We start from the raw sequence: 27598 nt of genomic DNA, 5'->3' as shown, positions 1-27598 counted from the left end.
TGGGAGGTAAAAGTCACAAGTTAGATTGTGAATAAAGTGAATTTGAGATCCAAGTAGAGACAGTTGAATACATGGAGTACAAGTGATAAATGAACTAGAAATATCTAATCTGTGAGTCATTAAATTGGAGACCTTATTTAACGATGTGGGATATTTATGCTGTAAGTATGGATTAAGAAGAAAGTGAACCAGGGCAAGGGATGTAGCTCAGTGGCACAATGCCTGCCTAGAGAGCACGAGGCCCTGAGTTCGATCCCCGGTACCAAATAAATAAATAAATTAATAAATAAATACATAAATAGAAGAAGAAGAAAGTGAACCAAAGACTTAACCTTATGGTAGTCTAAAAATTAGAAAGAGTACGGACAGGACACTGGTATGCCAGTAAAGCAGGTAAAAAACCAAGAGAAAATACATAATGCCCTAGATATTAAGAACATTAATAGTTGTTTTAAGAGGAGTGGATCAATTGTGTCAACTGTTGCTAACAGGTCAAATGAGAAGAGATCTGAGCAATGATTAGAGGTAAGTTTGATAGAGTAATAGGGGTAAAAGCTTAATTGGATCCAAGAGATAATGGGAGCCAGGTACGGTGCAACATGCCTGCAATCTCAGCTGTTCAGAAGGCTGAGGCAAGAGGGTCACAAGTTTCAGCCTGGGCCACTTAGTGAGACTCTGCCTCAAAACAAAAAAAGCTGGAGCTATCTTCCTGCTTCCTAGGTCCAGTATCTAGTACTAAAACCACAGTAACAACAAAATACATAATGGGAAGAATATGTTTTCACATTAAGTATTTAAAAATAGCAAAATTATCTGAATTACCTATATGTAAGTGGCATTTAAAAAAATTCTAAAGTCTATTGAAAACAAAATCCAGAAGAGGAACATATTCAAAATTAGATGTCTTAAAGCAGACAACCCTAAGATAAAAATATTGATTGTATGAGTCCATACACCCTAACAAAGTTTTTTTTTGGTACCAAGGATCAAACTCAGGACCTTGTGGTTGTGAGGCAGGTGCAGTGCCACTGAGCTAAATCCCCAGCCCACACCCTAACAGATTTATAAACTCCCACTTACCAGTTCTATTTTCAGCAATGTAACATCTATCAAAATAGTAAACTTCTGAACAGCTGCTAATCCTTTCAGGAGTGCAATGACCCATGTATCCACATGCTGAGCCAGGGGCCAGGACAGCCAGTCAATCATTCTGAAAATTGAAGGAAAACAAGTATCAGAATGAAAACATTTTCAACATTATTTTGTTAGGAATAACAGAAGTTATAGTAGATAACCACTCACATACTAGGCTTGCTAGTAAAAACCACTGAGCAAGATGTGGAAAAGCGTAGTAATGTAATGGGTGTGTATCCTCAAGGAATTTCCAATCTCATAAGTGAACAGTTTCCTATATTCAACACATTTCCATAAAGATGTGATCACTTCTCATAAATGTAAAATTTAAAATTTATGCTTTAGAGCCATATCTATGATTTATTATGCAAAGTTACTCTGAGAAGAGCAGCTGAAATAAGATATCAGAACTAAGACACGGGTGTCAGCCAAGATTTCTGCTTCCTATTAAAAGAGGCTATATTTTGAATTGTGAAGCAGGTGTCTCATCTTTTTCAGAATCCTACAATACAAGACAACATAAGAAGACCTCAAATACATAAAAAGGCACTCAATGTATAAATACACTAATGGTCACATTTTCTACTGATGAGTGTTCTTCTTGAATATCAACCCAGTTCAATGGCAAAAAAGACAGAGTGGGGTACTAAAGCTGCAATGACCAGTACAATTCTTTTGGAAAGCAACTGGGCCAAGTAGTCACATAATTTGACCTTGTAATCTAATTTTGGGGATTATACACTGTGTATCAATTTCCTCGTTTCTAGATTACAGATAAGCACTCTTATTTTACAGGACTGCTGAGAAGATTAAATGAAGTAATACATAACACTAGAAATATTGTGAGTGTTTCTCTTCCACCAAATATTAACACGATTGTATACAATGTCAAATACAAACACCTTGATTGTATACAATGTTAAATGTAAATACTGGTGATATAAACCTGTGATCAAATAGCAATGACCATGTTAAAAGGGCTGATATAGAAATTGATTTCATTTTCACAAAAGCTGCATTTTATATCTATGCTTGTATTACTGGAGGGTTATCTGTATCAAGATTTTTGCTTTTAAGATTAAAATGTCTCAGTAGACATCAAGAGTGGTCCCAAAGTCCAAATGGATTATTAACTATAAGTTATCTGTTTGTTCTTCCATTATCTACACAAATTTTATTTTCTTGTTTTCCTGGTTTCCTCCAACAATGATGGCTACAAATCTTTAAAGTAGTCCCTGAGAGCTGTTCCACATTTTCCAACTATTATAAGGTTGATTCTTATAAAATCTGTGGCCAGTCTACATATATAGAGAAGAAAAAACAAATAGCTTGCATTCGTGTATAAAAAGCATTCACAGTAGCACGGTTTATGATATGGAAAAACTACAGTAAATGCAAATGACCATCAATAAGGAAAGGCAAAATATAGTACTGATACTGCAGAACATTATGAAGAATTTGAAAGAATGAGAAAGATCTATATGCATCTATCCATGGCAATCTAAAATGAAAAGATATGAAATATTGTTAAATTTAAAATACCAGTAAATTTTTAAAAATCTATTTTTGGTTTAAAAGAAAATCTTATTAATACATATATGGAAATATGCACACAAAAAATAATGTGGTATAGGGGAGGGGTATGTGTGAGCACTTCTCTTTGGCTCTATGGACTTTGCTCTTTGGACTTTTGTCTTTTTTTTTTTTTGGTACCAGGGATCAAACTCGGGTCCTTGCGCTTGTGCAGCAGGTGGCGAAACCACTGAGCTAAATCCCCAGCCCTGCTCTTTGGATTTTTGTATAAGCCCAAATCCTCTCAGGCATAGACACGAAGAATGTTACTTTTATGGTTAAGGAGAGTAATCATATCTACCATGTACTGGTTATTATCAGTTTGAATTCTAAAGACACTTTACTTAATTTTTTATTTAATTCCTAACAATTTGAAAGAACACCTTAACTAAAGTTGTCTATATATTGCAAGCCTTATCTCCTCCATTAGATTATAAACTCAATAGCAGTGACCTTGTTATTTTAATCTTATACTTTGAATCTCCAGTACTTATCAGAGTGCCTGGCACTGAGTAGAAGCTGATTAGTGGAGTAATTGAAAGTCTTTTTCTATATGTAACCCCCCCCCAAAAAAAAACCCACGCAATTTTAAGACTGTAACATTCAAACAGGCAACATTATGAAAGGCAATAAAACAAACCTAATCATAATTTATGAGGAATAAAATCAACTTTCACTTTCACATGGCAGCCTTCAGTACTTCCTGTCCCAATGTTTTAAAACTTAAAACATTTTACACAGAAAGCTGGATTTCAGCCTTCTTTTGAAAAATCAGATAAAGCTACATTGGACTCAAATTTTCTTGGGGCAAAAGAAAACCGAACATGAGGATTGGCTTTAGAAGGTGCTTGATCCGTTAGCGATCATTACCCTTGCAGTTAGCCTGTTTCATACTTTAAAGTTATCTGTCTGCCCCTGGAATGGGGTTTATATTAGCATTTCTTTGGATTATAAAAAATGACTGTAAATCATTGAAAGTGCTACATTTTGTGATACATACAACTTAATTCTTTCCATGATTTTGGTTATGACCAGAATGAATTCTGCAATGAGAATTGTGGGAAGAAGTAAGTTCATGAACCAAGGTACCACTGTATAGGAAGAAAATCCTAAGAGCGTGATATCATAGGATCAGAATTTCAAGAGCAACATATACCAAAATATTAAGAAGATGAAAATCAAGGACATCATTATAAGTTAGTAGTGATAGATGTCACTCAATAGGAACAAGATTACCTACAATATCTATGTCACACTAAGACTTTTCTCAAATACATAAACTATGTGGGAAATGGTAGAATTCAGCTATCTAGTTGTAAGAATAGATCACAAGAAGTTTGTTAACTAAGAGAATTAAGTCGTTTTTGGGAAATTCCACAAGTCTGTTTGTTAAAAGAATGCCAGAAAACTTTGAGACCTTGTAAAAGTCTCACAGGAGAAAAACAGGTTTTCCTAGTTTTCTTATTTACCATTTTCTGGGATCAGAGGACTGCGACCCAATGACTCTACGGGTAGCAAGAGAGATAGGACTCCATCTGTGATGTTTATGGTGGGCTGGTGGGCTTGATTTTTGGCTAAAGTCGTCCTGCTCTCTTGATACTATCTGATAAGAAGAGGGCTGCAGTGTGCTCTTTGATGTACGGGATTGGTGAATGGAAACAGGGCACTTGTGAATTCTCCTGTAGCTTTTATGAGTCACTTAAAGTCACTGGTTATCATCAGAGGTGAAAATCAGAAAGACAATAGCCAGAATAACTAAGCTGCTTTCCTACATGTATAAAAGCCTTGCTTCTTTCCTTTGTGATTGTCGAACAGTGCCAGAGGAATTAAACTGCTGTTCGTCCTCCAGGCTGTCTCCTTTTCTTTCTTTAAAAGTCGGTGCTTTCCGGGGTTCCAGGTTTCCCTCAAGAGAGACCAACGACAAAACTATTTTCATAAATCTTGGAAATTAAAGATGGTATGAGCAGTAAGTAAAAGTGACAGTTAAATTGGTTCCATTAAGTTTAAGAGCATGAAGAAGAATGAAGAAAAAGTAGGGGGAAATGGCCTTTTCAAACACTGAAGTGCAGAGGGAGAAAAGATGGAAAAAATTAAAGTTCCTAGAGTTTGTGTTATAGAGGATGGCATTAGTAAACATATAGCTTTCTGGGAACCCAACATAAACACTTCAATCTGCATGTTAATTATACCTATAATTTTATAATGGCACAGAAACCTTGTTCCAAATCTTTATTTCTGTATTTTATTTAAATGAGCTCAACACACAGATAAATAGAAAATAATTACAGAACAAAAAGAGGCAGACATGAAATAAGAACAGATAGATAGAAAAGAGTCACTGCAATACAGAAACTCAGTAGTTGTAATAGTAATAATCTCTATAGATGGGTATCTTGAAAGAGAAAATTAGTGAATTGTAAGGTAGTAGAGCTGCTCCTCAACTTACAATGGGGGTTATGTCCTGATAAACCCATTGTAAACAGAAAGTATGCATAATGGCTTGTGTTTAGATATTCTCTCAAAGCTTCATGTAGTCATAGGTGGGGCTTTTTCAGAGGTGGCAAGATCCAGAGTGTGCAACTGATTCATGGAGCAATACTAACATCAAGGGTGGTAGTATTAAGGGTGTGAGTGCTACCTGCCCTAAGTAACCTGGATAAGATATAAGGGACAGAAAGAGCTGTGTTAATCCCCTGCTTGCTTTGCCACCTTCTGCCCGCCATGAACTGTTTTTCCTCTGCTATGACAACCTTACTTGAAGCCAGTCAATGATGGACTGAAACCTCTACAAATTGTGAGCTAAATAAACCTTTTCCCCTTTAACTTTGGGGGTCAGGTATTTTGTCTCAGCAATGAGAGAAAAGTAACTGTGACATAATTTGGTACCAGGAGTGGGGCCATTCCATGACTATACCAGACCATGTGGTTCAGGAGCTTTTGGGAATGGCTTGTGGAAAGAGTTTGAAAAGGTTCAGAGATGTTAGTTGAAAAAGTAGGGCTAGAATGCCTTAGGCAGTACTTAATGGGAGAGTCTGGTCAGAACTCAGAAGACCAGAAGGCTGACAGAAATCCTGTTGGTAAAGAGCAGGCTTTGGAAGTTTCTGCTGGGAAGGAGATCTGCATTAGCTGTTAAAGATTCCAGCTGATGTGTGCTATAACTTGGCAGAAAGTTTCTCTGCATTTTGCTCATGGCCAGAGACTTTGCCTGAGACTAAGATTAAGGGTGGTGGACTAATTAATCTTGCACAAGAAATTTCAAGGCAGTGTAATCTTGAAGAGGTGGCATGGCTGTTGTTGGGGGCTTGTTGCCAGATATATGTTGAGAATCAAGAACAAAGAGCCCAACAGAATGATTCAAAATGTTGTGAGTTCAGCCAGAAAGGAACCTCCAGTATAGCTGTGACCCGCAAAGATGGAGGAACAGAGGAGAAAATTGGTTGCTGAAAAGACTAGCAGAAGACCAAGTATTTCAGAAGACAACAGAAAAGTTGGCCTGAGGACATCACAAGAACCAGCAGGACTCTAGCTCTGTAGTCTGAGAGCTGCAAAAATGAAAGACTGCTTTGAGAAGAGCACCATGTTCCAAAATAGCATCAGCCTAGCTGTTCCTAGGGATTCAGAATGCTCAGTGTTAGCCACTCAACTTCTACAGCCAAAAGACAAGGAAGGCTGGCTACTGCTACAGCTGGCAGCAGACCTTGGTATCATCTACATAACACTGGTTTTAGGTGCATGATGAATACAAGAATTGGGGGGATCAAGAAGGCTTCCAACCAGATTTCAGAATAAGGGCTGGGAGACCAGGCAATATCCCCTTGAGAGGGTACTGTGGGAAGCAGTGAGTGTGAGGCCAAAGGTGCCGTGGAGACTCCACAAATTTGGAGAAGCCAGGATCATGGATCTTTGGGGGAAAACTGCAAGGAGGGAGTAGAGCTCACCCAAGAGAGAAGCCATGGAAGCGACCACTACTGGAAGTGCCACTGGGGGCAGAGCCACCCAAGCCCTTTGCAGTTCACATCATGCCACAGGTTGCCTTGGATGCTGCACATGGAACCACAGGACTTAATGTTTGTCCTGTTGGATTTTGGACTTGCTTTGATCCCATTTCTTTCTCTCCCCATATTTGTACCTTTTGGAATGGGAATATTTATCTTGTATGGGAATGTTTGCCACTATATGTTGGAAGTGTTTAACTTTCATTTGTATAGGGACTCACAGCTAAGAGTTTGCCTTAAATCTCAGAGGAGACTTGGAACTTGCACTTTTCAGCAATGCCGAAACTGCTAGGACTTTGGCAACTCTTGGAGATGGACTAAATGCCTTTGCATAAAGTGATGTGCATGAGTCTTAGGGGAGCCGGGGAAGAATGTTATGGTTTGTGTCTAGATATCTCCCCAAAGCCTCATGTGGTTATAGATGGGGTTTTTTTCAGAGGTGGCTGAATCTAGAGTGTGTGATGCTGGGATTGAGGGTATGTAATTACTAAATCAGTCCACTGATTGGTTTGGTATTGCCCTAAACCAGGTAGCCTAAATAGAGTATGAAAGGGGCAGAACAAAGCTGCCATGGTCTTTTGGTTGCTTTGCTATCTTCTGCCCACCATAAACTGTTTCTCCTCTACAATGCCTGTCTGTCATGCCACCCTTCCTTGGAGCCAGTTGATGATGGACTGAAACCTCTACAAACTGTGAGCTAAACACATCTTTTCCCCTTTAACTTTGGGCGTTGGGTATTTTGTCTCAGCAATGAAAGAAAAGTAACTAAGATAATATAATAAATTTAAAAAGGCATTTAATATACCTAACCTACTGAAAATCCTAACAGCACACTGCGCAGTACTGTTTGTTTATCCTCCGACTGCATGGCTGACTGCAAGTACCATCACTGTGAGAAAGTATAATGCTGCACATTGTTTGCCTGGAAAAAGATTATAATTCAAAACTCTAAGTATGCTTTCTACTAAATGCTTTTGGCTTTTACACTATTGTACAGTTAAAAAAATTTTAAGTTTAATTATCTTACATTAGGTAGTACGTGTCTTGATACTCTTCCCCATAGGTACTGTATTCACAGGTTTGCTTCCTCATTTCCTTCATGTCTTTACTGTCATGCTTACCTCAATGAAGCCTTCTTCATCCATCTTATTTAAAATAGCAAACTGTTCCTTCATGCCTTATCCTCCTTCTTGTCCACATTTTCTTCCCATAGCACTCATTATCTAATATACTAAATTATTTTTTTTATATTTGTGATATATCCTAAAACAAAATCAATTTTAAGATACATAATTAGTTATGTATCACTAAGGCAAGAAAAATTGTGCCAGAATAACTTGGATACCCATGATCGGTCATTTCTGCATTTTAACATCTTTGAAATTAGGATACACACTGGAATGTTATCAGGTTACTGTTTGCCTCTCCAACTAGGAAATAAGCCCTTGAGGGCAGATATTTTTATAAGCTTTTTCACGATATTTTGAATGTTCCCTAGAACTCATGGTGAGTGGTCAATATATGTGATTTGAATAAATGAAAGAATGAATAAATAAAAGTATAAAAATCCCAAGAGGGATAAATAACATTCAATTTATACCTAGAAATGTACAAATAAAACTGCAAAACATTAAGGAAAAAGAAAAACATAAAAGTTACCAGAGAAGGCTGACTACTTACAAAAGAATGACAATCAGATTGATATAGCTGACTTCCCCTTAGCAACAATGGACACCCAAAGAGAATGAAGTATTATTTACAAAATGTTAAAGAGAAAGTTATCAATTTAGAATTTGTATCCTGGGAAGTCATCTACATAAGACTGAGGGAGAAAAAACAAATTTCAAACAATGACAGAGTGTATTACCTTCTGAGCCCTGTTGGAAGAGAAAGTAAAAGTATGTATTTCGCTGGAGGAAAAAACCCAGATTACGGGAACCAATAAGGAACAAAGAAATTAGAAATATATGTTGATAATTCCACCAACTTCTTTCTGTACAATAAGTGTATAAATGTGCATAGTTTGGGGTTTAACAAAAGTTAAATTGAAAATGGATCTGTGAATTACTGAGATGACTGTCAAAGCTATAATAAAGTAGAAAAGTCATTCCAATTAATATGTAGAATCTTTATATATTTGATTCCATGATTTTACTTTCAAGCATTTAAGTTTTTCATTACTCAGAAAGTATAACAAAAATATCTGCTCCTCCCAAATACAACATTACTGTCTATAGTGTCATGAAGAATTACCTGCATAGAGCTTGGGTCATACTTGCATCTTTTACATTTGGATCTGTGGTAAGACTCCTGATGAGAACTGTAATCATCTGAAGAGGAATATGCTGTACAAGGCTTGCCAATGCTACAGAAGGTTCAAATGATGCATCTGGTTTTCCAATAAAAGAGAAAAAGAAATATGGCAATAACGTTTATGTAAGTATTTAAAAAAGCACTCTGCAAAAAATAAATATTTGCAGCAAAGGTCAGGAAGCAGTTATGCTACACATTGTGGATAGTATTTAATATACAAGGAATACTAATTTACGAAAATAAGATTATAAGTGAATAGCAGTGATCACTCATTCTATAGATAGAATACTGAATTATGAAAACGTATTCCCTATTATATTGCCATTTTAGTCCATAAATTGATTTTTTTGAATTTGTTAGTATTTACTATTATGTTAAAATATTCATTTGCAAAACAGTAGTCGGAAAAGAAATGCAACATATTTCACTTCCACTTCAGAAGCTTCGAAGTTACTTACACCTGTTACAGTAGTCATTGTATTGTTCAAGAGAATTTCAAAAACAAGTAGAAATTATGGTGAATTTGGGTGATTTGCTTAAATTATATAAAAATTAAGCAAATCCAAGATGAGCATCTTTACTACTATAGTTAAAAAACTTGGAGGAAAATCTAACACTATAAGATGATCAATACAAGTAAAATTATAGTGAGGAAAAAATGAACCAACTCAGACATATACATAATGTGTTAAATTCATCAGAATGCATGGAGCTTATTAAAACTCCATCCTTATTTCTGGCTTTTAAGATAAAATGAGGACAACTTCTTCACAAATTTTGAACACCTGAGTAATATAATTAGAGGGAATGGTTGTACCAAGTAGAAAGGAAATAAACCTGGTTTTGGAACTACAACTTCACAACCTACAGATCTGAACGCTTCAAAGCTTTTAAGAACACAAACACAGATAAAATTTCTGAGGGAGAAAACATTCCCTAGCCCAAAACCAGCTGACCCTTCCCAATTTCTGAGGAAGGAGTTCAGGGTACAAAAACACCTATTTAAGTCTTCGTGGTCCCTCTTTCCTCATTCGAACTGCGTCTCATGTCAAGAACATTACTGAAGAAAGAAAACGCCAATATTTAAAAACTGCATATTTAAATGGGATATTCTAGTAACAGAACGGCATAGTCCATGAATTTAAAAAGTGGAGGAATTCAGAAACGGAAAAAACTCATAACAACAAGATGACAGGGTCCCATACAATAATATCGTACTGTAAACATGATGCTACCATTAGTCACTAATGAATGAAGCTTTACAAAGTAGCTGTCATCCTCAAGGCATTCCATAATTTGAGCAGAGGCTAGGTAATTACTTGTTTAGCGACAAAGGTCTTAAATGTAGATGTTTTTAACCTTTAAAATAGCAACACTGCCTGTTTTTAAGGAAGACAGTGACATTCTGAATGAAGCATTGTATTGAAATAAAAATTTGAATGAGGATATTAATCTTCACAGAGCAAGAAGGAAACATGGTGTGCAGGAGAGACACATACTGAATTTCAAGAGACAGTCTCCTAAATACAATGACTCTCACCTGTGGAAGAGATGCTCGCAAAAACTTCTTGCAGGGAAGGTAGCAATGTGGCAGGCTCGGCCTTCCAGATATTCTGTAGCAAGTTACTCACTTTTGTTACCTGGGAAACATATTCCCGCAGCTCTTTCTCCTGGGTGGACACGCACTGAAAATGGCCTATCGTCCGAACCAGCTGTTGACAGAAGGTGAGGGACAATTTCCCTTTGGGGATGCACTGAACGAAGTCCGTCAGAAGGTCGCTCAGTCGGGCACAGAGCTGTGGCTCTGGCCTTTCACATACCATCCTTAACACCTCCACCTGCAGCAGGCTGAAGAGGTCCAGCACCGACGGGCAGCTCATGATCAGCTTCAGCCCATTGTGAATGTAGTCCAGGATGGCTACGTCCTTCCTGTCCAGTGAGTGATAGCCTTGCTGAAGGAGGCCCAACACGAAGGTCTTGCTGAAGAAGGATTCGAACTCGGCCCGGTGATACCGTGCGTAGGCCTCCAACACCTGGTGCCCCACTTTCCGCTGAAAAGGGTCCTGGCCCTCCAGGATGAGCCGGGTCGTCAGGTCAAACATGGCCTCACACTGTGCCTCATCCAGCCAGTGCTCCGCCGATTCCACCACCTTCCGCACGATCACCCGCTTTAGGGGCAGCGGGTGCGAAGAGCTTACCAGGCCCTCCAGGATCTTGTCCATTGTCGCCACGCTGCAAGGCAGCAGCCGGTGGCGGCGGCCCCGAAGTGGGGCAGGAGAGCCCCGGGGCGGAGGTGAGCTTGGAGTTTTGCAGCAGCGGGACCGGCCACCGCCACCGCCGCCTCAGCAGCCACATTTATCGGGTAGGGCGGGCCATTCAAGCTGGGGCGCTTTGGGAACGTACACCACCCGCAGCTGGCCTAAGTGTGGCGCCGGAGGCCCGAACTCGGCTGCCACCCCGGGCCTGAGGTCCCTCAGCATCAGCGCGGAGGAGGCAGCAAAGCCCCCGTCTTCGGCGGGGGATCAGGGACCGGGGCTGCGGGCCGGGGCTGCAGGCCGGCAGGTGGAGGAAATTCTTTGGGGTCCCAGCAGGTAGATACAAGATACCGGCCCTGGGCTGAGTCAGGAGCGCTGTTACAGAAGATGCCGGAACCAGCCGGGGAGAAGAGGCGGAGATCACCTTTGACCCGGATACAGAAGTGTGGCAAACAGGAAGTGAGCTTGAAAGGCCCGCCTTTCTGCCCTCCACTCCACTCCTGGACTCCCCGCGCACTGTCCCCTCTCCGCTCCGCCCTCTCGTGACACGCAAGAAGGGCCGCCTAAAGTTGAAGGTCGCTGGGAGGCTGGCGTCACTGGAAAGCGTGAGTGGAGTCATAGGAGCGCTTCCGGGAGAAGCCGCCCCAGGCGGAACTTGTACAAGTGGTGGGCGTTAGGCTTCCTGCCGCTGGGTCTCTTCGGGTTTTTTGGGTTAGGTTACTTGTGAGAACCAAAAAAGTGCTATTTATGTAATATCTTGTCAACGAGAGGGTTTTAGAAACGCAGAAAGAGCACCCTAGACTACATAGCTATACCCTGTCGCAAATAAAAAGAATTTTAAAAATGTGCGAGAGAGTCTCAAAGCAACTAGCTTTCTCTCACTATGTATTTGCCAAAGGACAATTCTGGCGGTGACGTACTGGTACTGTACATTTAACGAGGATTGGTATCAGTAGAGATTTGTTTTACCAGGCAAATAACCAGCTAGCTTTTCATATTGAATATTTGTAAGCTGCCCATTAAATGGGAGGTAAAGATAATGAAAAAAAATTCATAAAAATATATATGTATGTGTGTGTATAGTGATCAAAATAAATGGTGAACGTTTAAATTTTTTAGCATTACAATAAAAAATACATTGCCATCAATTCCCTTCAAAATAATCTCCCTTAGAATACTCGTTCTTGCTACATTTTGAAGCAGTTCTGGAAGTCCTCTTTCATGAGTTTCTACTGTCTCTGGATCAAAAGATCCTCTTGTCCAATATCAATCATGTATGCTTTAAATCCCAAAGGTTGACAATAAGAATTCAGACTTTAATTAGACTTAAGATTGGAAAATGTCAATTATAGTTCTTTTAGCCATGGCTAATATAGACAGCTAAATTAGGAATTAAGATGCAGTCAGAGAGGGATCAGGCACTTGAGGAAGTCAACACAGAAGATGAGATGCACAGAGTTTGGCTGCAGGAGAAGCCGAAGAGAGCCAGGTCTGCAAGCCTTCCTAGAGATGAACAGCAATTTGCGATTGATTATACTGTAATTAGCACCAACTGGTCTAGTCAGCCCAGCTAGGCGGCAGGTGCATAGGTGAGTAACCAGAACATCTGGGCCTGTCCCTTGGGCCTTTGTTTTTCCATACACCCTTGCTATATGACTCATTTCTTCATTGAATCAATATTAGCTAAGCAACTATACTTGTAATTCTAGAATTTGATTGTAGTTTGACCCATGCTGTACCCGCATTGTGATTTAGCTGTATAAATTACCCCTGACTAGGGGCCTCATTGGCCAGGCACTCTGGACCCCTCCTGGAAATCCAAGAGTTATTCTTCTCAATTCCGGTAAAATTCTCCTAACTTCCTCCTTTGGTTCAGACCACGAATTCAACATATCTGACATGTTGACAGATTGGGAGTTATTTTTCCTGTAACAAATGCAATTGTGAAATCAGACATTAACATCCTGTAATACAGAAAGAACTTGAAAGAAATAGTTTAAAATTCTAGTAGAAAAAAGAAACAATTCTAAGTTGTAGTTTCAGTTTGCTAGTCTTTTTTTTATTTTGGTTTTTACTAAGTTACAAGCATAATTTCATTAATATATTTAGCACATTGATTAGGATCATCTTAATAGCATTTTAGAGGAGACAGGAACTGGGAAGGAGAAATTGTCATCAGTTTGTTTTGTAGGAAGAGACTGAAGATAGAAGTGAGGTAATTGATGGATCTAAAAGACAGTCATGACCAAGTACAAAAATGACTTTGGACCTATTCTATTTCAAATAGATAAAACTATAGAGAAGTTTGGCTTTTTTGGGGTTAGTGCTACATTGAAAGACAAACATAGAAAGTAAAATATTTGGATGGAATGGTAAAACTATGAGTTTGAGATGGAGATGATTTGGAATTAGTTTTTGTGTTAAGGTACAAACTGGATAAAGATACTGAGTAATAGAGTGCAGTGATTACTACAAAGCAGACAGGAAAAATATTCAGTTAAAAACTTGACAGATTGCTTTGAATTATCCATAAAATTTCCCTTTTCTGCTAATGTTATAATTTCAGAAAGTAAATGTTGTTATGTAAGAAACAATTAGGCAATTAGTTTTCAGTCTACATAGTACAGGTTTTTTTCTGATCTCTGTAATTTGATTTTCTACTCAGTAGTCTCCTCAAGGAGTCACTTCCAGACTACCACTCTATTATGATACTGTATTTTTCTTTATAGTATTTAACTAGTACCTGAAATTAACTTATTTAGTTTTTATTTAACTGGTTACAGTCCTTTTTGTGTTCCTTATAATTTTAAGTTAATTTTCTTAGTCACCTCTGTGTCTCAGAACACTACCTGCAACAAAGTAAACAATTTAACAATGTTTTGAATGAGTGAACTATTTTTTTCCAGTTCTGAGGATTGAACCCCAGGTTCTTTGGACTCAGCTACATCCCTTGCTCTTTTATATTTTATTTTGAGAGAGCATCTTGCTAAGTGTTACGTTGACCAGACTGAGCTCAAATTTAAGAACCTCCTGCCTCCTCTCAGAGTATATTAGAGGTGTGCATTAACACACCCAACTATGGATGACCTTATTTTTATTGAAATAAAAACATTAAAGAAAAATCCCAAGGAATTTACAAAATTTTTTTTAGAATAAATAAGTCAGTTCAGGAAGATTTCAAAATATAGATAGTAAACAAAGATTAATTGTAATTTCATTTACTAGCAGTGAGCACATGAACACCAAAATTAAAAATATAATACCCTTAATTGCTCAGAATTGAAGCTGCTTAGGTTAAATCTAACAAAACATGCACAGGAATGGTATGATGAAAGTAACAAAACAGTGATGAAATATATCAGAAAAGACCTAAATAAACGATAGTGTGCATATAATTAACATAGTACTGATGTTAATTATACCCAAAATGACACGCAGTCTTAATGCAGTTCCAGAACAACAAAAAAAGCCAGAAACCACCATAACTACAGTTCTGAAAAGGAAGAAATAAATGGGAGGGATCACTCTACCTGAATTTAAAACTTCCCATATGCCACAGTAATCAAAACAGTTTGATATTGGCAGAGGAATAGATACATAGATCACTGGAGTAAATTACAATACACAGAGACACAAATATACTAAACTGATTTTTGATAAAAGGGGCAAAAGCCATTCAACGTAAGAAGGATAGTCTTTTCAATAAATAATGCTAGAGTAATTGGACAGTTATAGGCAAAAACCTAAGCACAAACCTCATGCCTTATACAAAAACTCAAATGGACTATAGATTTAACTGTAAACATAAAAACCATAACACTTTCTAGAAAACAGAACAAGAGCATGGTGGCACATACCTATAATCCCAAAACTCTGAGCCCGAGGCAGGATCACAAGTTCAAACTCAGCCTAGACAACTCAGCTTAGGCAATTTAGTAACTTAATGGGACCTTGTCTCAAAATTTAAAATAAAGAAGAAGAAAATGATGGTAGTGGGGATGTAGCTCAGCGAGGTGACCCTATGTACAACACCAGTACTTAAAAATAAAAAAAGAGAAAAGACTTGGGACTTAGTAAGAGTTTTGAGATATGACACCAATAGCAAATCAATAATTTGGACTTCATCAAAATTTAAAACATTTCTTTAGTGAAGGACTTTGATGAGAGAATGAAAGGAAAAGTTGCAGACTGGGGGGGAAACATTTGTACACCATATATTTGAAAAAAGTTTTATATCTAGAAAATAAACTCTTAAAAAGTCAAGAGTAAAAGACTACTGTACATGAAAACACATTATCAAGAGTGTGAAAAGAAAGCTCTATTTTCAAAGCATGTATCTGATAAGGGACTATACAGAACACAACTCCTACAACTCAACAGTAGAAAACTGAACAAAGGGGAAGGAAGCTCCCCCGCCGCCATCCCAAGCTCCTAGGGCAGAGAAGGTGAGCCATGCATGGGTGCCAGAAGCACCCCCCCAGCCCCGTGGAAATGAGAAGACACGTAAACAAGCCTCAAAACCGTACTTCCAGATCACCTACAGCAACCCCAAAGGGAAACAAGATGGAACAATCTGCTACTCAACCACCTGGACTCTCTGAACTGGCAACAAACCAGGATCTGGAAAAAATGAAATCAGAAATAATTACTCAGATAACAGCAGAGATTGTGCCCATAGTGCAACACATGATTAATAAAACTAGAGAGGACACAGATAAAAAAATAAAGGAGCTGAGGAACATGATGGAATCCCAACGTAGGAAACAAATGGAATCCATAAAACAGATACAAACAGATTTCCAGGACATTAAAAACTCCATTGAAAGTTTACACAGCAGAATGACCCAATGTGAGGACAGAATTTCAGATATAGAAGAAAAGATTGCAATTAGTGACCAGGAAAAGAAAAATTGCTTTAAAATTGTAAAGGAACATGAGAAATCAATCCAGCAGCTGCTAGATGATGCAAAGAAGAATAACATAAAACTGATTGAAGTAATGAAGAAAGAGGAGAGAATGCAGCTGACATAAAAAAACTTCACAGAAGTGATGGCAGAAAACATCCCAAGGAGGGGAAAAGAATTTGATATACAGATAAGTGAGGCATATAGGACTCCAGCTAGCCTTGATCAAAAAAAATCTACGCATAGGCATATAATAGGTTTCCAGAAATCCAACAGAAGAACAAAATTCTACAAGCAGTGAGAGAAAAGAAACAAATCCCATACAAAGGAAAGCCCATCAGAATCACAGCAGACTTCTTAGTGCAAACCCTCAAGGCAAGAAGAGCTTGGTGTATTTCAAGCCCTAAAGGAAAACAGCCTCCAACCCAGATTGATGTACCCTGCAAAACTATCTTTCAAAATTGATGGAGAAATAAGATACTTTCATGATAAAGAGCACCTCAGGAACTTCATGAATATCAAACTGGCACTCCAAAAAATTTTAGACAATACCCTAGGAAAAGACAGTGAGGATCACAACTCCAGGAAACCCAGCAGAATGAATCCATTGGGCGTGACAAATTAAACGCAAAGGGGGAGAATCCAACAAAAAGAAAAAGTCATGACAAGGCTTTTAAAACTTTTGACTTCATCTCCCTAATGAGTGTATGATTCAATCTTTTTATTGTACTGATTAGTATTTTTCTGATTCTAGAGTTGCACACCATTTCTTGTGCTATACGGGCTATTTATCATCTTCTTATGTCTACATTTTAATTGGGTTGTCTATTAATGAGCTCTAAGAATTCTTTATATATTCTGCTCATAGGTTATATGCATTGTAACTATGGTCTGTTTAAGGACTACTTTTCATTTTAATGATGTCATTTAAAGTTCTAAATTTTGATGGAATCTCATTTATCAATTTTTTTCTTTTAGACATCATATCTTTTGTATCTTAGGTAGTCCTTGCCTACCCTGAATTCATAAACATTTTCCCTTATAATTTCTTCTTAAAGTTTTATACTTTTAGGCTTTTATATTTAGGTTCATAGATCCCTTCAAATTATTTTCATGTATGGAAATAAAGGGTTGAGGTTAATTTTTTTGTATACAGATACCAGGTGTTCTAGTGCCCTTTGCTAAAAACACTATCTCTTCCTCAACTCTTGAATCGAGTTTATATTCTATAAAATGCTAATGTTAAATAATCTTTCAAAACTCAGTGGACCATATATGTGTGATTCTATTTCTAGATTCTCTGTGTTATTCAAATGATCTATATGTTCTTTCCTTATACCAACACCGCCTTGATTACTGCAGCTTTAGAAGAAGTCTTAAAATTAGGTACTAAACATCTTCCAGCACTGTTTTTTTTTTTAACTTTTCTAGGTCCTTTGTACTCCTGCATAACTTTTAAATTTCAATATCCAGTTCTTCATTTATAGCAAGTATACACAGACCTGAATTTTTATACATACCTTGTGTTTTCCAATCCTGCTAAATTCAAAAACAAGTTCTAGGGCCTCCTGGGGATTTCTTAGTATTTTCTCTGTAGATGATCATTTCATCTACATATAAGGATTTTGCTTCTACCTTGCCAATCCTATCCTAATTGTGTCATTTTATTGTCAGACTATTTTGGTGGGGCCTAGGTTTCAAAGTTTAATGGACAGATAAAGAGTAAGCATATCTGCCCTTGTTCCCCACCTTAAGGAGAAAGCATTGTATCTTCTCCATTCATATAAGGCGTTCTCGCTGGAAGTATGGAGTACATATCTTTAATCTGTTGAGAAGGTTCTGTTCTCCTAGGCTCCTGATAGCTTTTACCATGAATAGCTGTAGAATTTAGTCCAATACCTTTTCTCCAACTAGTGACAGGATCATATGGCTTTTTCCTTTCCTCTGTTTAAATGATGACTTTTGGGGGTGGATCTTCCAATGCTGAACCAACACTGCCATCCCTATAACAAAACCACTTTCTACATACTGCCAGATCTGACTTCTAATAGTTTGTTTTGTTAAACAAATTTCTATCTATGTTCATACTTTTTTCTTCTATTATCTTTATCCAGTTTTAGGATTAGCACAATGGTGAGTTCCTAGGATGAGGGGAGAAGTGTTCCTTCTTTTTTCTGCTTTAAATGTTTGATATAATTTACCAGTTAAAATGTATATGAGCCTGCTGTTGTCATATAGGTAGGTTTTCAAGCTAGGAATATACTTTCTTTAATAGGTGCTATTCAAATTTTATATTTCCTCCAGAGTTTCATTAATGTGTCTTCCAAGGTAATGCTTAGAAGTTGTCAAATTTATTTCCAAAAAGATATTTGTAATATGCTTTCTATATCCTTTTAAATTCTGTAAAATCTGTGGTAATGTCTCCTAGATCTTGATATTGTAATTTAAAAAATGTATAATTGATATTGTGTAACAGGAAGAAAAGGTCTAAAGGAGCAGGGGAAGTGGGAGGGGGAGGGGAAAGGATAAAAGGGAAAAGAAAAAATAAGAGAAAAGGAAAAAAAATGGAAACAAAGTCTTTGCAAATAGGGTAGGGTGGGCAGGGCAAGGGGAATAAAAATAAGAACCAAGATACTCCTGTAATGGTACAAGATCCCAATGATGAATGTAACTATATTTTATACCTAAAATGTACCAATACCCTTAATGGGAAAAAATAGAAAAATGAACAAAGAACCTGACTCACCACTCCAAGAAAGATACACTGTACAAAGCACTCAATGTGAAAAGATGCTCAACATAAGTACCTATGTGACAGACAAAACCACAGTGATATACCACTTTGCAGATATTAGGATAGCTATTATTACATAATAAAACATGAAACAGTGGAAAAGAGCAAATGTTGGCAAGGATATGGCAAAACCATGCATTGTTGGTGGGAATGTAAAACAGTGACACTAGCCAGGGGTGGTGCTATGCACCTGTAATGCTAGCTCTTGAGAGGCTGAGCAAGAGGATCACTGTGAATTTGAGGTCAGCCTGAGCTATATAGCAAGACCATGTCTCAAAATAAAACAAAAAATAAAACAGGGACACTACTGTTAGAAATAACTTGGTAGTTCATCAAAAGCTTAAACATAAAATTACCATATGATCTATCAATTCTACTTCTAGCTGTATATCTCAAAGAAGTGAAGGTAGGGAGTCCTCCAGTATGTCGGTGTTTACAGAAACATTATTCACAACAGCTAAAAGGGTGAGAACAATGAAAATATACCCAAATAAATAGGTAGAATAAAATGTATTTACAGTCAAAGGAATAGTATTCATACTTGAAAGAATTAGATTCTAGAGCCTTGAAAACATTGGCCTAAATGAAATAAGCCAGTCACAGAAGGACAAATATTCTATAATTCTACGATGTGAGGTCCCAAGAATAGTTAAAATAACAGGACCAGAAAATATAATACAGGTAGCAGGTGTGGGGAAGGGAGAAAGGCTGTTATTTAAAGGGTATTGAGTTTATCTTTGGGAAGATGAAAAGTTCTGGAAACTTGGTGATGATTATACAACAATGTGAAAGTAATTCCGCTGAATTTTACACTTGTAATGGTTAAATAGCAATTTTTATAATCACCACAATAAAAATTAACACTAAAAAAGTCAATCAGTCCAGTTAAAAATGGACAAAAGACATGAAGACACATTTCCCTGAAGGAAATATATAGGTGGCAAATAAGTACAAGGAACGATGTTCTGCATTATTAGCCATGAAGGAGAAATGCAAGTTAAAACCAAGTCACACACCTATATAATAGCTGAAATAAAAAAGATGACCTTACTAATGCTGGCAAGTATGCAGAGATACCAGATTGTTTATATTGCTGATGGAAATGCCAAATGATTCAGCCTCTCTGAAAAATTATTTGGAAGTTTCTTAAAAATTAGGCCTGCAAATCATGTGACCAAGCAAATGAACTACAGTACTAGTTATTTATTCCAGAGAAATGAGGACTTATGTTGACACAAAATGTACACAAATGTTCACAACAGCTTTATTTATAATAGGCCTCAACTGGAAACAACCAGAAAGTTTGTCAGTAGGTGAATGATTTAACAAACATTCATAACATGGAATACTACTCAATAAAAAGGAACAAACTACTGATAGACACAACAATTTGGATTAACCTTGAGTATACAGTAGCTCTCTCTGTATTTGTAATTTTCTGTTAATCTGTAATTATTTCCAAAAAATTTAAAAGCAAACAAAACCCTCAAAATATCCAACCTTAGTTTATAAATGATTTCTATTTAGAATTAGATGACTTTACTGTACCATATTTTATTTTCTCCACTGAACCGAACCACAGACCTGGTAAAATTTAGAAACTGTGATATTGGAGTTCTCTGAATCATGTTTTAAGAGTGCAGTGGAATCATAACTGCGTAGAAAATGACCTGATTACACATGAATTCTTGTTCTTTCTAATTAGATATAAATGAAAAAACAAGTTTTAATAAGTCATGGTGAGTGCTATAGTTTATATCTAGATGTCTCCCAAGAGCATCATGTGCTTATAGGTGGGGCTTTTGGAAGGTGATTGGATTATGGCAACTTATAGCAGACTCCATATTAGGAGATGGGGTTTGGTCAGTAGAGGTAGATGATAAAGGAGTGACATGGAAGGATGTATCTCTACAACCAGTTCCTTCCTTCACACACTCTGTTTCCTGGCTGCTGTGAGGTACACACACAAGCTATAGTTTTTATCTCCCAGTGCTGAAGAGTGGGTTTTAGGATGCGGGAGATAAGTAGGAAAAAAAGTTTATCAGAGGAAAGCTCCAGAAAGCAGGAGGGGACCAAAATGTGGGTTGCCATGAGGACTTCTTCTTTCAGGGTTTTTATCCATGAAAATGACGTCACATCAGACCACTCCTGGTCAAGCTGAGGCCAACCTATGGGGTTACAACCAGGAAAGTTTGACTGGAGGTCAGCCTATAGAAACTCAGGGTCCATAGCAACTAGCAAATATAGTTTTGCAAGTACCATTAATTGTTACTTTTCTAATGTCTTCAGCACAGGCAGAGCAAGGACATTATGCAGAGGAGTATGAATAGAGGTTTGGCGATACTGGCATCCCCTTATTTTTATCAAATTCCTGGACAGGAGAATTTCACCTGGGATTTAACAAGGGAACCTTGCCTTTTGGACCACCAGAGTCCTGGCCTTGGCCATTGTATCTTGATCCTAGGGACTGTTTTTGTTTTTGCTTTTGTTTTGTAATGTGTGTGTGTGTGTGTGTGTGTGTGTGTGTGTGTGTGTGTTTAGTCAGCCCTCAGTCTCAGGCTTCATTGTATCTTGTCCTTCACTGAGTCATCCTACTTCACTCATGCCTGAATTTTCCCTAGCTGCTTGTCTTGCCTACTGTAATAAGTTGAGTAGATTTCCTCAATTAGATCCTTCTGCCATGCTTCCCTGCCTTGGAACCAGCCAACCAGGCATGGATTAAAAACATAAGCCAAAAATAAACTTCTCTTTTAAGTTATATGTGTCAGGTATTTATATACCAGTTAATATTGTGTGTAACAAAGACTCCATTGTGTCTGGGCTTCAATAATATTACCATGTAATACTTGCATATACATGAAAATATATAATAATACTAAAATATATAATGTGAAAATATATAATAACAATTTATATAATTATAAAAATATGGAATTGCTACAACAGATTATTCACAAAAAATAAATCTAGATTGTAATTCTTAGTCTACCCTTCCATAACAAAAAAACAGACTGAGTGATTTAAAACAACAGAAATGTATTTTTCACAGTTTTGGAGGCTGGAAGTTCAAGATTAAGTTTCTAACAAGGTTCTTTCTGACTTGCATATGGCCTCCTTATTGCTGTGTTCTTACATGGCCTATTTTTGTGTATGCAAGGAGGGAAAGGAGTCTTTGATGTTTCTCTTCTTATAAGGGTACCATTTCTATTGGATTAAGCTCCAGCCTTATGAATTCATTAATTTTAATTACCTTTTAAAAGGCTCAGTCTCCAAATACAGTCACACTGATGGTTAGAGGTACAACACAGGAATTTGTGGAGAGGAGAGAGCACAATTCAGGTTACAATAGAAACTGTTTTCCCCCCTGTGGATTATATTCTTGTTCTTATCTATGAAAACTTAAACCATTTTTTTCCTACTATACCATCTAAAATTGAGGCAAATTTTGAACTTACTGCCAGATCCATTAGTTATATTTTAAATTGGAGTATGTTTCAGAAATCTATAGTTTTAGTAGAGCCCGAAATGATCCTTATGCATAACCAGGTTTGAGTATGGTAATGTAAAACAATCCCTCCCCGCATTATGTTAAGGATGAGAAAATAGGCCAAGAACACTTAAAACCACATATTAAAACAGTTAAAACTCTAGTAGGTTGTAACTTCCTCAGTGTATAGTGAATTGCACTAAAGATTTTTTTTCAAGAAATGGTATAGAACAAAAACTTTGAATGATATTGGAGCCAACTTAGAATTCTGGGAAAAGTCAGATTGTGGGGGCACATGGACTAGAGTTTAAATTTAGGTGTGTGCCTCTGTAAGCCTCAATTTCTCAGACACTAAAAAAGGTCGGAAACCTGAGATCTGATATGATAAGCAGGAGCAATTTCAAAAATGATAATACTTGGATGACCTGTTTCAGATAGAGTTGATCTAAATATGATTTGCTAGAATACTAAATTCTATTTAAAATAAAAATATTCTGCCCAATTGCTAGTTTCCAATTGCTAGTTTAATTCTCTGTGGCATAGTGCATATATTCTTTGAGTAAGGTAAGAAAATGTATGATAAAATATATATATAGCATTTATGAGGAAAATATGTCAGGGAAGAGAGGAAATAGAATGGGTGGTACAATTTTAAGTATTATGACCAAGTAATCTGTGTTAAGTTAGTGACATTTGAGCAGAGATTTAAAGTACCATGCAAACATCTTGGGGAAAGATCAGCCCTATTGAGGAATCAAATGCTAGGACCAGTATAGCTAGAGTAAATCAGCAGGGGACAGAGCATGAAGAACTAAAGTCAAGAAATACTGGCTACTGTAAACACTCTGGCTTTTACTTTTAAGTGGCATAGTTATTGGAGTGCTTTGAGCAGAGGAGTGTTTCTAGCTTGCTTGCTAGAAAAAAATCAAATACTGTCAGGTTATTTTTTTGTTGGAGTTAGACTTCTGATGAATATAAAATTTAATTATAAAAAACAACAAAAAAATACCAAGAAAATCCTGGATAATGAAAGCAATGGGCTGAGGAAAGGACTAGGCCATCATACTTCAGGACAGATACTTTATAATTTGGAACAGTTTGGCAATTGGCATGTGAAAAGATATACAGAACAGAATGGAACAGGAAAGAAAATCTAGAAGAAGACTCAGTTGCATATGAATATTTAGGATGTGACCTCAGGGATCTCAAATCAGTGACCAAATGATGCATCTTTAAAAATAAAACCACACACCATTTGGGGATTTAAATTGACATTTACAGTTTTTATTTGAAAAGTCGTAGAGAAATTCTAAAAGGAAGTTGATTTGACCCCTGGGCTCAAAGGCAGCCACTGAGCAGGACACTTGAAAAGTAACTTTTGAGACAGATTTCCAGGGTGTCTCAAACAAAACTGAAAAGTTGCTGACCTTGAATAATCCTTAAAACACAAAAGCTGTCTGTATGTATAAATCTACCAATAAAATGTCATTTTTTTTAGTGCTTTTCCTAGATAGATAGATGTAGACAGATGATAGATAAGTAGATATAAAAAATTCATCAAAAATTTATACTTCTACTTCCAATTCAGATTCAGGTCTACAGAATTTTTAATCACACCACTATAAATTTTCTTAGATACCCTAGAAAAAGATAATAAGCCAACAGTGTCAAAAAATGTAATAGAACGAATACACCAGGCAAATTGAAGACTCAAGCACAAAGGGAAAATGAAAATCCGCAAGAGGAAATTAATCAAATGATAGGAATAAGTCAGTTCTTTCAGTACCAGCTCTCAGTGGAAAACAGTCTCAATTCCTCAATCAAAAAACAGATTGGCAACACAGATTAAAAAAAACACATGATGGTATGCTGTATATAATAAACACATTCAACCTAAAAAGAACTAAAAATCAAAGGATGAGAAACAATATTTCATGCAACAGGAGCCCCAAAACAAGCAGGAAGAGTGATTCCATTTTCAAACAGAGAGGTCCTCAAGCCAAAGTTTATCAGAGTGGCAAAGAAGATCACTGCATATTGGTTAAGGGAACAATTGAACAGGAAGATGTAACAATTATAAACATATATGCACTAAACACTGGTGTACCCAGATTCATAAACACAAGTGGATATAAAAGATCAGATAAACATGAAAATATATATTGGTGGACCTCAATACCCAATTGTTACAAAAAAATCAACTAGACAAAAAGTCAACAAATAAATTTCAGAGTTGAACCAAACCTTCAAACAAAGGGACTTAATAGTTATCTACAAAGTGATCCACCCAACAACAGAGTACATATTCTCAGCAGCATATGAAACTTTTACCAAAATAGAACCTATACTAGCCCATAAAGCACACTTAAGTAAATGCAAAAGAAGCATATTTTCCCATGTATATTTTCAAATCTAAGCACAATGAAACTAGAAATCAGTGGCAAAAGAAATCACAGAAATTCAAACACATGGAAATTAAAAATAATACACTCTTGATAATCAGTGGGTCAAAGAAGAAATCAAAGAAGAAATTAGACATTTCCTAGATTAAGTGGTAATCCCAACACAACATACCACAACCTATGGGATACATTAAAGGAGTTCTAAGAGGGAAGTTCATAGCTGTCAGAAAAACAGCCCAAATAACCTGATGATGAACTTCAAGGTCCTAGAAAAACAAGAATAATCCATATCCAAAACTAGTACAACAGAGAAAATTATAAAGATCAGAGTTGAAATTAATGGCATTGAGACAAAAAAAACCGACAAAAATAAAAAATGAACAAACACATCAAAGAATCAGTGAATTGAGCTGTTTCTTTGAAAGTATAAACAAATTAGACAAACCCTTATTCATATTACAAAAAAAGAAAGAAAAGACCTAAATCAGTGTAATTAGATGAAGTCACAACAGACACCACTGAATTCCAGAAAATTATTAGTAACCATGCTGAAAACCTGTATTCCAACAAATCGGAGAAGCCAGAAAAAATGGATAGATTTCTAGACAAATATGAATTACCAAAACTGAATCAAGAAGCTACAAAAATTCTGAATGATCAAATAACAGTTCATGATATTGAAGTAGTAAAGAAAAATACTAACTAAAGAAGCTCATGACCTGATCAATTCACCACTGAGTACTACAAGAACTTCTGGAAAGATCTAATGTAAATACTCCTGAAACTATTTAATGAAATGGAGGGGAATGAATACTCACAAGTCATGCCTTGAAGGTAGTATAACTCTAATTTCTAAACCAGACAAACCAACTAGAAAAGAGAATTACAAGCCTATCTCCTTAACAAACATAGATGCAAAAAACCTCAATGAGATTCTGGCAAAGATAATGCAACAATTTCATCAGAGATCATACATCATGACCAAGTAGGCTTCATACTAGAAATGCAAGGATCATTCAACATATAAAAATCAATATAATACAGCACATGAACAGAAGCTAGGACAATAAATCATGTGATCATTTCAATAGACCCAAAAAGGCCTTTTACAAAATCCAACATCTATTCGTGACCAAAGCCCTGAAAAGTATGACAAAGTTGTGGCCAACATATTAAATGTGGAAAAGCTGAAAGCTTTTCCTCTAATATGAGGAACAATACAAAGGTGCCCACTATCACCACTTTCGTTCAATATATTACTTGGAATATTAGCCAAAGCAGTTAGGTAAGAAAAGAAGGAAACGGGATATGTGTAGGAAAGGAGAAGGTTAAATTTTTATTATATGTAGAAGACATTTTCCTCTGCATTGAAGACCCCAAAATTCCACCAGAAAGCTCTTAGAATTAACCAAATTCAGCAGTGTACCAGGATACAAAATCAACACAAAAATTTATTGCATTCCTGTACACCAGTAATGAACTCAGAAAGAATTTAGGAAAACCATATCATTCACAGTGGCATCAAGAAAAATTAAATACTTAGGAGTTAACCTAAAGAAGGAAGGGAAAGTCTTCTACAAAGAAAACTACAGTGCTCTACAAAAGGAGATCTAAGAACATGTCAGAAAACAGAAAGATATCCTCTTTTCCTCAGTAGTCACAACCAATATGGTCAAAATGTCTAGAATCTGATATAGAGATACAATCTCAATCAGAATACCAACAACATTCCTCAGAGAACTAGAGAAAACAGTCTTCAAACTCATATGGAAGTAGAAGGACCTCAAATAGCAAAAGCAGTCCTTGTCAACAACAGCCAATATTTTAAGTTACATTACAAAACAAAAGTGATAAAAAGCATGATACTAGCACAAAAATAGACAGTATAGGATACAGAAACAACCCTAGGCACATTCAAGCAATGTGATCTTTGACAAAGGGGCCAAAATATATACTGGAAAAAAGATAGCTTCTTTAACAAATGGTACTGGGAAAACTGACTATCGAAATGCAGAAGACTGACCTAGACCCATATCTCTCACCATGTACTAAACTAAAATCAAAATGGATCAAAGACTTAAATATTAAAACAGAAACAATCTGTTGGAAGCTAAAATACTTAAAACTCATAAAGACAATATAAGCAAGAACTTTCTGAGCAGAACCTCAGTTGCACAAGAAATAGTAAAATGAATGAACAAATGGGGCCATATCAAATTAAAAAGCTTCTTCATGAGTAACAACCAAGAAAGAGAGGAGACAGGTACAGAATGGGAACAATTTTTACCAGCTACTCCTTGGACAGAGGACTACTATTTACAGTATATAAAGAAGTCTAAAAAGTTTGACCCCTTCAACATATAAGACTCAATCAAGAAATGAGCAACTGAAATGCATAGACATTTCTCAGAAGAGGAAGTACAAATGGCCATTAAGTACATGAAAAAATGTTCAACAGCTCTTCCATTAGAGAAATGCAAATTAAAATCACATTGAGATTCCCATTTTACTTCAGAAAGAATGGCTGTCATCAAAAACATCAAATAGTAACAAATGCTGACAAGACTGTGGAGCAAAGTGGAACTTGTGAAAATTGTTGGTGAGAATATAAGCTAGTACAACCACTATAACAATGGAGTTTTCTCAAAAACACTAAAATTAGAAATTCCATTTGACCGGCTATTCCCTTTCTAGGTATCTTTCCAAAAAAGTATGTCATATTACAATGATACATGCATACCC

At 36.7% G+C, this 27598-nt stretch overlaps 2 protein-coding genes across 4 annotated transcripts in view; one reads left to right on the top strand and one right to left on the bottom strand.

Annotated features, from left to right (window-relative positions):
• The window catches only part of Usp38 (ubiquitin specific peptidase 38), a 33881-nt gene extending 22167 nt beyond the window's left edge, over window positions 1-11714 (bottom strand). The window contains exons 1-3 of the mRNA XM_004868900.4: window positions 10555-11714; window positions 8955-9090; window positions 1081-1210 (exon numbers count right to left, since the gene is read on the bottom strand). Coding sequence (XP_004868957.1) covers window positions 1081-1210; window positions 8955-9090; window positions 10555-11236 — 948 coding nt within the window. The 5' untranslated portion in view covers window positions 11237-11714. The remainder of the gene's footprint in view (window positions 1-1080; window positions 1211-8954; window positions 9091-10554) is intronic.
• Window positions 11715-11746: 32 nt separating this feature from the next.
• Inpp4b (inositol polyphosphate-4-phosphatase type II B) overlaps window positions 11747-27598 on the top strand; it is a 1082298-nt gene continuing 1066446 nt past the window's right edge. For all 3 annotated transcript variants that reach the window (XM_087193371.1, XM_087193370.1, XM_087193373.1), the window contains exon 1: window positions 11747-11874. The gene's annotated coding sequence lies outside the window, so the exon portion shown is untranslated. The remainder of the gene's footprint in view (window positions 11875-27598) is intronic.

Source organism: Heterocephalus glaber, unplaced genomic scaffold (assembly GCF_053883595.1).
Source record: "Heterocephalus glaber isolate CG9 unplaced genomic scaffold, H.glaber_assembly_v1.0 deba00001587, whole genome shotgun sequence".
NCBI lineage: Eukaryota > Metazoa > Chordata > Mammalia > Rodentia > Bathyergidae > Heterocephalus > Heterocephalus glaber.
This window is presented reverse-complemented; position numbering and strand designations above follow the sequence as displayed.